Source organism: Halyomorpha halys, unplaced genomic scaffold (genome assembly GCF_000696795.3).
Source record: "Halyomorpha halys isolate HHAL.00 unplaced genomic scaffold, Hhal_1.1 Scaffold55.1, whole genome shotgun sequence".
In the NCBI taxonomy this organism is placed as follows: domain Eukaryota; kingdom Metazoa; phylum Arthropoda; class Insecta; order Hemiptera; family Pentatomidae; genus Halyomorpha; species Halyomorpha halys.
The window spans coordinates 500151-513093 of NW_027105793.1; the positions used below are offsets into that span (position 1 = coordinate 500151).

At 27.6% G+C, this 12943-nt stretch overlaps 1 protein-coding gene across 1 annotated transcript in view; it reads left to right on the forward strand.

The window, feature by feature from the left end:
- Mcr (macroglobulin complement-related) overlaps nucleotides 1–12357 on the forward strand; it is an 86382-nt gene extending 74025 nt beyond the window's left edge. Inside the window, exons 22-29 of the mRNA XM_014438335.2 lie at nucleotides 1633–1824; nucleotides 1895–2081; nucleotides 2722–2951; nucleotides 3183–3344; nucleotides 4060–4253; nucleotides 5539–5713; nucleotides 8147–8252; nucleotides 9792–12357. Of these exons, the coding sequence (XP_014293821.1) occupies nucleotides 1633–1824; nucleotides 1895–2081; nucleotides 2722–2951; nucleotides 3183–3344; nucleotides 4060–4253; nucleotides 5539–5713; nucleotides 8147–8252; nucleotides 9792–9991 (1446 nt within the window). The 3' untranslated portion in view covers nucleotides 9992–12357. The remainder of the gene's footprint in view (nucleotides 1–1632; nucleotides 1825–1894; nucleotides 2082–2721; nucleotides 2952–3182; nucleotides 3345–4059; nucleotides 4254–5538; nucleotides 5714–8146; nucleotides 8253–9791) is intronic.
- Nucleotides 12358–12943: the final 586 nt, after the last annotated feature.

Consider the following 12943-nt stretch of genomic DNA (forward strand, 5'->3'; position numbering starts at 1 on the left):
GTTGTATGATTTTATACATATTATATGGTCTGCATATTTATAACATAATGTTAGACGTGTTTGAAATTAAATGAAAAATAATCTTTATTCTGTGAATGTTATTGTATTGTGCTGTATAAGTGTATGAGGACTGTTCGTAAACTGCTGGGGGGGGGGGGGGGGGGTGAGATATTAGCTGGCAAAGGCCATGAGGTGATTGAATCGATCAGCTGATGGGACTTGTATATTGTAATAATTAAAAATTATTTAAAATGAAATAAAAAGAATTTTAATAGTTTGAGCTAATTTCAAATATAAAAGATAGCTTGGGTTAAAATTTAAATTTAAATAATAAATAGATAATAGAATTTTATTTAAATTTTATAACATAATAGACTCTTTTCTCAGGGCGGGTTTCCAGGCAATCAGAAAAAGACGACACTTTATCACTAATAACACTTAAACTTAATTAATAGCTATTTTACAAATACAATAAATTCCAGTTAGAAACAAAACTAACCAATTACACATCTTCCCCTGATGATTGATAATTGTTGATATCTTCTTGTCGATGATGCTATATCCAAACTCCTAACAATGGCTTTCAGTCCTTCCCACTGCTAACAGACCGACATCCTCTCACTAGGCCAATCAAATCAAGAGTGCCCGTTTCCTCTCTTCTATCTTCAATGTTCACTGGTCGTTCCAAAAATAATCGATTGTAGAATAATTGCTCTGCTTTACTTGCTATCATTTACGACTTAAATAGTTTATTGATAATTGTTATGTTCTCCTATTTCTTCTTTGATTATTCCTTTTCCATAATTACTGCATAGAAACAACAAAAGTTGAAAAATTTCAATCCATGTTCTCAAACACAAACACTTCGGAAGGATGCGCACCGCCATCTTTTTTTGAATAGCGTATTTATTTTAGACAATGAAAACTAGTTAGCTTGCTTTTTCATTTAAAATAACAAATAAACAATACTGAAACAATATACATAAAATAAAAACATATCTAAAATCATTTATATATAAATATCAACTATTGATCAAATAAGAGGATATTACAATATATAGAGGTACTGAACATAATAAAAGTCAGTCTTATTTACGCATTCAGACAGTATTCTTCTGATAACCTTTTCCATTTTTTATTTTATATATATTGTAACAAGGTTATCCCCTTGGGGATAGAAATGATAAATAACCGATCGATTTGATCAGTCCATTTGTGAACGATGTTTCTCTGCAGAGCAGTGTAAAACGGAAAAAGAATAGATGTGATTATTGTGGACTTGGTATGGATACTTTTGGTTAATTTTGTTCTACAATAAAAAATCTTTTTCTTTGTTTTTGGTTCATTGCGTTTTTTCCTCTTGGCCAGGGTATCATTATTCTCTGCAAGTTTTTCAATAGTAAACTTCGAAGCTTTCAGAAACTGACTGTAATCCATCCGATAGCTTGATCCTTTTTTTATCTCTAAGCTTAATCCTTATGGTGTATCTATTAAATGAAGATGGAAGGCATAAATGTATTAATAATACCAATATTTTATACATGGAATTATGATGAACATTTATATTAAAATTTTTTTTTCTTTCAGAATACGGTGTTAAATAATGCTAAATCCTTTTCTTTTATTTTCCAGGTTATATCTAAAGCTGTATCATGGGTTCTTAAACACCAACTGCCTGAAGGTTCTTTTTACGAAGTAGCATGGTTTCATGATCGAAAAATTAACAGTACATTATCATGGCCTGACAATCCGATTCAGTTTAGAAATATTTCATTAACAGCTCATGTTTTGATCATGCTTGAAACTGTTAAAGACCTTACTGGAGTATGTTTTTTGAAACAATAATTTAGATAGTTTTTAATGTTTTAATTACTTATGAGAGTTTATCTTGTAGGGATTAGGCTCAGCTGTAGCTACTGCTCAAGCAGGTGCGATTAAATGGCTCGAAAGAAATTTAGAACTTATGAATCATGCTGAGGATCCTTATGAAATAGCTATTGTTGCTTATGCATTAATGTTAAGTAAGGCTACCACTGCTGAAACTGCATTTGGTATACTGAGTAGACATGCTCGAGCAGAAGGTATTATTTTTTAATTAAAAAAGGCATTAAACTATATTTAATTTTTTTTTTTTTAATGAGGACAAGTTAAAATCTCCAAGTTAGTTTTTGTTTATTGGTAATATGTTATCCATTACAATTGTTGCTTTCTTTTAAGGATCAGCTTTGAGACTGATTTAATCCTTGTTGGTATAAAGCCTTACCCTATTCCTAAGCTAGATACAACTCATGGTATATATGATAGCCAGTGTGAGTTGATTAAATAACTCATTCTCCTTGTGTTATCTCTGCTTAACAGCTGGGAGTAACTGAAAAAGTGACATGACAAATTAAGGAAAGAAAAGAGTTCATAATATTTTTATAGTAAATACATATAATGTTCACTTACGAAAAAAGCAATCTTATTATTGATTGTAATCAATAATAAGATTACTTTTTTACCCCACAAAAGTGCAAATCCCATAATGAGAACCTGCTAAAGCTTCCGGGGATTTCCATCTTTGTACCAGTGAAATCCCCATCGTCACTTATCTGTATCCCCTGACTATTTTTTTTTTTTTTTTTTTTTTAGGGAAGTCTATCATACAATATCTATAATAGTTATTTTTATTCTAAAAAAATAAGATATGCACTTCAGTTATCATTTGTTTGTTCTTCATAGGTGGATATACGTATTGGGGTAAAGAAAAAGTACCTTTGCCTCCATTCAAAATGGAAAACCAAAAACCATTTTTACTTCCACGTTTACCATATAAATACGATGCTTCCAATATAGAAACAACATCTTATGCTTTATTAGTATATGTTGCTCGACAGGAAATTGAAACTGAATCTATTATGAAATGGCTTAATTCTCAAAGACTGACTGATGGTGGATGGGCTTCAACACAAGTAAACAGCTGCATTTTATTATTATTGTTTTATGATTTTGATAAAGGAACAATATTTGAGTAAAAAAAAAAACCTTTAAATTCAAACAATTAAAGTTGAATTTTATTTTACTTTTTTCATACTTGTGAATTATGATTGAAGTATATCACACGATTGTCCTTGATGTCTAAACCAGAACAAAAATTATTCTATAAAAGTTTAAGGAGTTACTTCCTTTTTTTTTTATTTTAGGATACTGCTTGGGCTATGAAAGCATTAATAGAATATACTAATAGAAACAGATTAAGAGATGTTTCGGGATTAACTGTTAGTATTGAAGCCACAGCCTTACCAGGGCAAACAAAAATATTACATGTTTTTCACAATAATATTGCCCAGCTACAACGGATTGAAGTAAGTTATAAATTTTTATTTCCAATTTGTAGGCATTATTTTAAATGTAATACTAAATCAATTATTGAATGTCAAATGTTGAATGAATGAAACTACTAAACCTAATGATGTGAAAAAAATTTTTTTTTGTTTTAACTAACTATATTTTGAAAAATCTATTCCCCTTTGGATAATGACCTTCATACATAATTAATTCTCCCACTGGGCCTGTTTAATTAATAATCATTTTGGTTGTATGATTTTATACATATTATATGGTCTGCATATTTATAACATAATGTTAGACGTGTTTGAAATTAAATGAAAAATAATCTTTATTCTGTGATATATTGTTTTAAAAAAATAGCATGGATTCATAGTTAGTGTTACATTCATTATCTAAGGAATTTTATAGCTGCTTGAGGATTGAAAAGAATTTTTGGTGATTTGAAATCTATAGTCATTCTAAGATTGGTATTGATCTAAGAGTTTGATAGTTAGTTGTTTATTATAATAATGTTATACAACTCTTAGGTTTTAACAACATTGATTTAGCAAAATTTTAAATTGATTCTGAATTTACTCAGTTTAATGGCAAGAATCATCATATTTGGTGGGAGTTTTTGGAGATGAGAAGGTTTCATCAACCTATTGTTTTGTTTATGAATATTATATATAAGTGATTGTTTATAAATATATTATTTATATTGTAATATAAATATATTTAATATTTTAGATTCCTCATGCTTGGGGCACAGTAAAAGTCCAAGCTAAAGGTGCAGGATTTGCTATTCTGCAGATGTCTGTTCAGTATAATGTTGATATACCAAAATTTCAAACTCAGCCTCCTGTAAAAGCTTTTAGTCTTCATACTAGAGCAATTTTCCATGGAAGAAATCAATCTCATATTACATACAACAGTTGCCAAAGGTGATGCTTTTTTTGTAATAAATTATAAAATGATCATTATGTTTTGATTTTATCACAAAAGTCACTTGTTTTTATTTAAGTAACTTGTTAATTATTTCAAATTAAATTTTGTGCCTGAGTTTATTATCAAAAAAAAGAGTTTATATAATGAAATATTTAGTTGCTTAACTGTTTGCTTTCTTTTTCTTCAAACTCTTATTGTGCTATTTATTATACATGTCAGATAAACACTTGACGTACGTGCTTCTGAAGTATTTCTAACCCTGAAATTCCTATATGTGCAGCTTATCTTTTCTCTAAAGAAACAAATTTTAGAAATTAGAATTTGTTTGGACCAGGGACCAGTTATACAATGAAATAGAATTCATCACATGACTTAAGCTTTAATAATATCTGGAACATGACAGTGCATTTTGCTAAGTGAAGATTTGTTTTATATGATTGGTGCCAGCCGTATTACTACTGGTAATGATAGAGGAATCTAATCCAGGAACTGGGCCTATTGGTTATTTTTGCTAAACCTGAAGTAACCAATGGAAACAAATTATTCCTCCATAATAAAACTTTTAGTTTTCTAATTAAAATCTAAAATGGTTGGCCATTTGATGGAGGAAGCCTTTATGATCTTGGGAACTATGTGAATCTAGTGTGCTATGTCTTAGTGATTTATAGCGATGTATTTGTTGCAATTTCTGGTCCCTGCCTGTATTAGTGGTAGATTTTATCATCACCTATTTGCAAACAATTATTACGAGTATGTAGATTTCCTAAGGAGTCTCAAGATCTTATTAATATCAACATCATTATACTTATAACCCAGGAAACGTCTTTTTCTCATGTCTGGTAGTTACTATCTACCATTTTTAAATTTCATTTGAATAATAATAGGCCTGAAAATGTTCCAGTAAAATTTATAAAATCCTTTCTCACAGTCTTTATTTTTACGCTTGAATGATCAGCCATACCTCCATCAACAGTTCTTTCAAAACAACTTGAAAAGAAACAAGAAAGGCATTTTTAAGTTGATATAATCAACAGAAGATTGAGGTAACAACCAAGAAATAAATATCCAGAAATTTGAACAATATCCCCCAAGATTACAAGAGATAATATAGAAGCTAGAGAAAAGAAACAAGAAACAAAGAGATAATTTTTAATAATGTTTTCAATTTCCTTATTTACTTATTATTATCTATCAAATATTCTTTATACTGGGCATTATTTTAGGTCTTTGGTTTATTGTATTATAAATATGAACAACCAACTAACAGTGATTATATTTTAGGTGGATCAATCTGAATGAATCTGTAAGGTCAGGAATGACTGTTTTAGACGTTACAATACCTACTGGTTATATAATTCAACAGCAGAAGTTAGATCAGTATATTTTAGCTAGAAATGTACGTAATCTTAAGCGTGCCAAATTTGAAGGAAGAAAAGTTCTATTTTATTTTACATATGTAAGTTGAATAAAATCATAATTTTATTAATGTACTATTTTCATGATGTCAATCGACATATCTTCATGAACTTTACCTATTAAGTTTTTTTTTAGGGTGTCAGAAATTTTATGATTTATTTTAAAAGTGTTCCAGTTGAATTGAAGATCTATTGAATTCCATTACATTCTTATGATTATGCATAATTTCACATTATTATGTCTTTTTATTTCACACTTATTAGGATTGCCACTTATTCCATTTAGTGCCTCAGATATCCTTTAATTTAGAATGAAATGAGCTTACTAATTACTGCTGTTTTTCTTTTTAATTTTTTATTATCTTTCAAAGATACATTAGTTAAACTTTTATTATTTTGTTTATATTATTATTACGGTTAAACTTATATTATCTTTCAAAGATTCATTAGTTAAACTTATAAAATCTTCATTACTCTTCCTTAATACCTTTCATAAGAAGTCTATTGGAAACTGTACATATCCTAAAACATATAATAAAAGCAATTGTTGTTACACCTACTTCATTAATTATTTGATAACTATGGTTACAATTCAATTAATTTTATTATACCATGTATTAAAATTTGAAAAACTAAATATGTTTAATCAGGAATAATTTCCATATAAAACTAAGAAAATTAAAAAAGAAGTATTAAAATTAAATTATGAACAGCTAATAAAATAATGAAATAAGAGTTAAAATATAAATAAGGAATCACAAAGGTTAAAACTACGAAATGAAATAGAAGATCATAACAATTTAATGTACACAATTAATAAGAGAGTAAATAAAAAAATTAAATCAAAAGTTGATGAATCAATCTTTGAAAATATTTTTAAGTGGGTAAGTGTAATAGAACATTGTTAGGTATAGTAGTGTTTAATTAAAATTAAAAAAAAGTTAATGCAGAAAGGTGAATATTGTAGGGGGGGGTTAGGGTAGAAATAGTTCAGGTAGTATATAGGAAATAAAGAGGTTGGGGGTAAAATAAATAGGAAATAGAGTAAAATAGAAATAAATTGGAAAACAGTAGCGTAGGAAACAGTTTTCGGTAAAAAAATTACTGTTATTTATTTAGGTAATAAAGGAAATTCAATGTTAATCTACTTTTGATCAAAAAGGTTATTCTCTAGTTGGATGTGGATAACTCATAAATAAGTCTTTTTCCGTTGTTAGGAATTGATTGAGGATTTATCAAAATTAAAGAACTCGTTAAGTTGTGTTCAGTTAGTTTGGAGGTTGATGGGTTTTGGGTAATTTGTGTGGGGAGATATGAGGCTTTAGGTAGTTCTTGATTCTACCAATGTTATAAGAATTAGAGTCAGGAGTAAAACGCATGATCTAGTGAACAATAATGGAGAGGGATAAGAACATTTAAGTTGGTTAAAAAAGTAAGAAAGTTTACTATGGGATTTAATGACAAGAAATAAAATAGGGATTGTAGGTTTTAAGAATTTCTGTCTGTTATCAGAGTGATGTAGAATAATAAGAAAAGAGTGAAATGTGGTTTTGAAGAGTTCAGGGAAGGAAGGATTAAGATTTAATGGTTTTTATTTGAACACAATTAAACTCTTTTCATATACACTATATAATTGAATCAGCTGTTTGAATCATAATCATTAAATAATCGATCTTGTTATTGATATCAATAAATCGATAAACAGTACACTGTTTGAAAGTAAAATTTTCTTAATATTTTGAATCCTAGTTTAGTTAGTTGTATGATTCTATTATTATGTTGTTTATAAAAACTGTATTTTCTTCCATTATTGAAACTAGGCAACAACAAAAGCTGGTCAACGGTTAATTTTGTTCATTTTTTTATCTAGGTTCTTTCTCATTGTCAAATCCTATAAAAGTCACTGACAAAATTATTTGAGGGCTGAAATGATTTTCATTGTTCGATTAGCAAAATAAAAATATTTCACTAATTTTTATTCTGGATTTAATGCAATATCTTTTGTGTATGAACTTTTAACTATTGGTATTAAAGTTGAAAATAATGCTTAACTTAATTTTCTTCTAAGAGACTATTATTATTTATAAAAGTCATAAAATAACTTTTATTTCAATTTTTTTTTTCAATTAGTTTTTATTATTTTTTCAAATCATTAATTTGACAAAACTATTAAAATTATGTGAAAGATAACATCAGTTCTTTCTCTTGTATAAAAAAAAAAGAATAATAGATTGGGAAAGGAAAAGAAATTTATAAATGATCTTTCTGCAAAAAAAAAAAATTGTGTATGGTTTATATTACTAGTACAGCTTGTATTATCAGAAAAAGAATGAAATAAACAGTTCATTTACTTTATGAGATTTATATATTTTGTTTGAAGTGTACCTATTCCTTTAAAAATAACAGAATATAATTTTTTTTCCATTAACAATTGTGTAAATGTGTGTGTTTTATTGCATTTTTCTGTTTTCCAGCTTGACAATAATGATATATGTGTTAATTTCACGGTTGAGAGGTGGCATCCTGTTGCAAACATGTCTCGTTATCTTCCTATACGTGTCTATGATTATTATTCACCAGGTAATTATTTATTTTTGTGGTTTTATCTATATTTATGCATGATTTGAATAGTATATAAAAAAATAAATAAATAAATAAAAGGCCACTACAACCCATGAAGATCAGGGGTTCAGTGCTTTGTGCTTAGAAGTACTGTTTCTAAATCAACATTTGTGCAAGGAGTATATTTTTTCAAAATCATGCTTAACCAATGAAAAACTTGTCAGGTTTTATCTCTAGTGATGAGTACCTGCTTTGTAGAGGTAGAGTGTGTCCCAGGAGAGAGCTGAACTCCCAGGGCTTACTTGCAGCTGATTTAACAAAAAGAAATCTGTCAGAACCTAGACCTAGGAAATAGTAGTACTACACCCTTACTCACTGAGCTACCTCACTTCCTAATAATTCATATTAATTATATTAGTAATTTATATTAATAATAATAAAAAATATAACATATGACATTTTGAAATGGACTAGTACAGCCCTGGATTGTTTGGATCAATATCTAAGTGTGCAAAAGGTGAATTCACGAAAACATCATCTGAAATAGTTAGTGGTAAGAATCTATCTTGTAAGGAATGAGGGCTTTCAAGCATATGAAGAGCTTGTCGGGTCGAAGTAATACATCTCTGGAACTATTTTAGAACAAATGAGACATTGAGAGTCATCTTAACTATTGCTGCTACACTGCTTTAAACCTTTACTTCATAGCAGTTACTCATGAACTCCTGCTTGATAAGTAGGAATCGAAAGAACTACAAAGATTTTACCACATTTTGGTAAAATAAGCTTAGGTCCGTCCCATATAAGCTGTTGGAGTAGATATGGGTGCATCTCTAAAGTGGCTCTGTAGTGATACCTTATTTCCTGAAACAGATAGATTTAGTTTTGCTATTCAGGACCAGTTGAAAGCTACTGCGACCTACAAATAGTGTATTTGTTGAGAAGCCATAAGGGAATCGTGATGGCTCTGTAGAATGGTATCAGAGCCAATTCATCACATCAAATCAGGCTGTCAAGTATTTTTTGATAAGGAATATTTGCTGAGGTACAATAATTATAGTCAAAATTGTCCACCAGAAATTTTAAATTATGGATGATTTCAGGCATTATTATAAGCACATCTCACAAGTGCTCATTGATAAATGATTGCATTTTGAGCTCAAGCTGCATTGTTGCCAGACCATCATAACTGATCACACCATTCCTCACATGCCTGGTATTTTTCTTATATCTGGAGAAGAAAAAGTTACAAATATCATAGAAACAGGAGTGGCATCTTCATAAGGTGGTTGCCAAAAAGAAAGAAAAAAAAATGGAAATATTAGGATCTAGGAATTGAAGCAATTATATGATATTGAAACAGTCAGGGTGCTATCGATGATTATTTCTACTCATGGCTTCATTCCAGAGATCACACTGAAGACCATTAAGGACCTGGATCTTTCTTTAAATACTTATATGTTGAAACTATTTTATAGCTTAATACCTTTAATCACCTTTGATTTTCTCCATTACATATTAATTGATTAAATTAATAACATATGAATACATTTTCAGAACGCTTCAATGAAACCATTTTTGATGCCCTTCCAACTTATGTGCTGAACATTTGTGAAGTGTGTGGAAGCAGTCAGTGCCCATACTGTCCAATTTACAACATTGCATCATTTATTATTGTTCCATCAGTATTATTTACATTAGCAATATCAACAATGTTATTAAGTTTTAACAACATATATTTGAACATAATTGGGTAGTATTATTTGTATATTAGTAATATTTGAAAGTATTGGAGATATCCAAAACTTAAAACACAAGTACAATTTTCATTATAAGTTTTTTTATCATATGAAACTAATGTAACAGTTACAAGTTTTCTGTAATTTATGTTATCCCTTTGAAACTGCCAAGTGCTGTATCGTTATTATTTTAATTTTGGTTTTTAACATTCATTTTGCTTGTTAATGATATTTTGTGTGAACATTTATTAACTCATTTTTTATAATATTATTGACAAGTGAAACTGTGGTTGTAAAATATTTGTAGTAATATTTAACACCATGTTCCCTTAGCTTCAGTAGAGTGATAATGGAATAGATGGTTTTGTGTTTGTGTGTGTATCATAATATCGAGTGTCAATGTAACAATTCTTTTAGTTTATCTTGGAAATATTTATTAAAAAGACAGTAATGACTAAAAAAGTAAAAAGTTTTGATATGATTATTCATATGTTCACTAGATTAAATTTTAATTAGACTAAAATGCTTGCATGTTATTATGTTGTCTATTACTTTGTATGTGCCTAATATTTAATTTTACACTGGTAATACAGCAGTTGTTTTCTAATTCAGTTAACTAAATTGGTTAACATATTATTTAATACATATATGTACAATACGTTTTTCTTAACTTATTGTAATTAAGACACTGATATGGAAAAGGCAGTAAAAAAATATATTCAGAGAACTTATAAAATATTATTATATTTTTTAAAAACTAATGAAAAAATTATGACTTGTGAAACTATTAATTAATCTGCCGATTCACATATCTCCTGTTTTTCTCTCACCATTTCCCTGATTGCTGTCTTTTCTAAGTATGAACAGAAATTGATATTTTTTGTATTTACCATCTTTTCCATGTCAGCACCACAATTAATGATTGAAAAAGAATAACAGAAATTTGTTAATTAAAGTTGCATTTAACAGTGACTTTATTTCCATTGTTAAATTTGAAATCTATGTTATATATTAATATTATTAAAACATGAAGCAACCAGGAATTTTCTTAATTTCATTAGTTACTGATACTAAAGGTTTCTTTATAAAAAGTCTCAGTTTATTTAGTTATTGAGTCAAATTCACACTTCATACTCCTGCTTGTCAGTAAACCAAGTTCATGCCATTATTAAAGTAATTATTTTGTGTAAAGAAATTTCTCAATTTTTTTTTAGGATTTATTTCCCCAAATATTCCATTATGTATGGAATTGAATCAACTTTCTGTACATATTAATTTTTGAAATCTGTATATGTATATTTTCAGTTATCTATTAAAACAATATTAGCGATTGTTTGGATTCACAGAATATATTTTTTAATATTGAATTTAAATTTTGTTCTTTGTGCAATCAAAGGTATCAGTAATAATTTTTTTTAGTAAAATAGTACATCACCAGATAGTGTGCCATTGAATATTGTTTTTGTTTACAAGTAAACAGAAAATCAGAAAAATATATAAATTTTTCTAATTGAATGGTATACATTTTAATATTATTTGTATAATTGTAAATTATTTCTGTTCATATTTTTCAATTTCTACTGGTAAAAATTTAAAAGGAATTATATTTGGATTAAGTAAAGTATAAAGTACGGTGACATAATGTTATAATTAAGTCAATATGACTAGGTAAGTGGTGATAAATCAATTAGACTATTATACAGCTTTATTATACAAAGATATAATTGTAATTAATCTGTTACCATGAAGGTGTATATAAAAAATATTGTCTCTGGAGTCTGCTGATGCTACAACATTTATTTAAAAACACAAAATTCTCATATGATAATTGTAGAATTTTGATTTATTCTACAAGGTAGATTAAAATATTCTTAAATATTATTGAGATATTATATTTATTGAAGGGAAAGAATCTTTTATCAGTAATGTATTTATTGATGTATAATATCCTTCCATTGTCCGTCCATGTATTTATAATTATAAGAGAGACTATTTAAATATTTTTGTTTGTTGTGTGGAAGTCATGATCTACAGAAAAGTACTGATTAAATATTTATATTTTTTATTTTAAAAAACAAATAACCAAGTGATATATATGTGGTATAAATGATTACACTTTATTGAACATGGTGTAATAAATAATTAGAAGTGATGATTTTGTATTCTTTGTAGAGATTGATTTGTATTGTGTGTTCATATTTAGGAGTTTTAAATTTAATTTATTTTGTTTTTTGTCAGGAATGTTTGTATAATTAAATAATTTTCATTAGTTATTATTATAGTTCACATAATTTTGTATGCATTTTATTAAAAAAAAAAAATTGATTAGGACCATTTCTTAAAATGTTCATATCATCATTGTATACCTGTGTTTCATATGTAAATGTTGGTCCATTATTCTATTTTAAAATTTTATAATAATTAATTTAATAAAATTTCTTATTGGTTGTGATCCCTAATAGGAAATTAGTATTATTTTTTATTTTTTTAAAAATATTTTATATAAATGTTTATATTGTAAAATGAAATATTTAATTAAAAATTTACTTTTCCATTGCTTATTTCTTCTTCCCTTACAATTGAATTTGTATTGATTTGTTTATCCATGGAAAATTTTAATCCATTAAAACTTTTTATTTTTGCCTATTTATTGGGTTAGCAAGTAGATTCTAGGTAAATTAAATTTAAACAGTTAAACCATAATAAGTATTATTCTCAATTATTTCATTACATTTTTATGTATTATACTACTTTCAGTTTAAGTATCTATGAGGAGAAGATGGTTGGAGGTGCGGTCAAAATGAAACAAATAAGTTGGTTTAACCAATTTAATTGTGCCAACGTTTCAGCTAGATTTTCTAGCCTTCTTCTGGGCTAAGAACAGAACATGTGGTTTGTTCACTATATTATTATTGTTGTTTTCAAAAAAAATTTTTTTTTTTCTTCTATTCATTTCTTTTGTTAAACTTT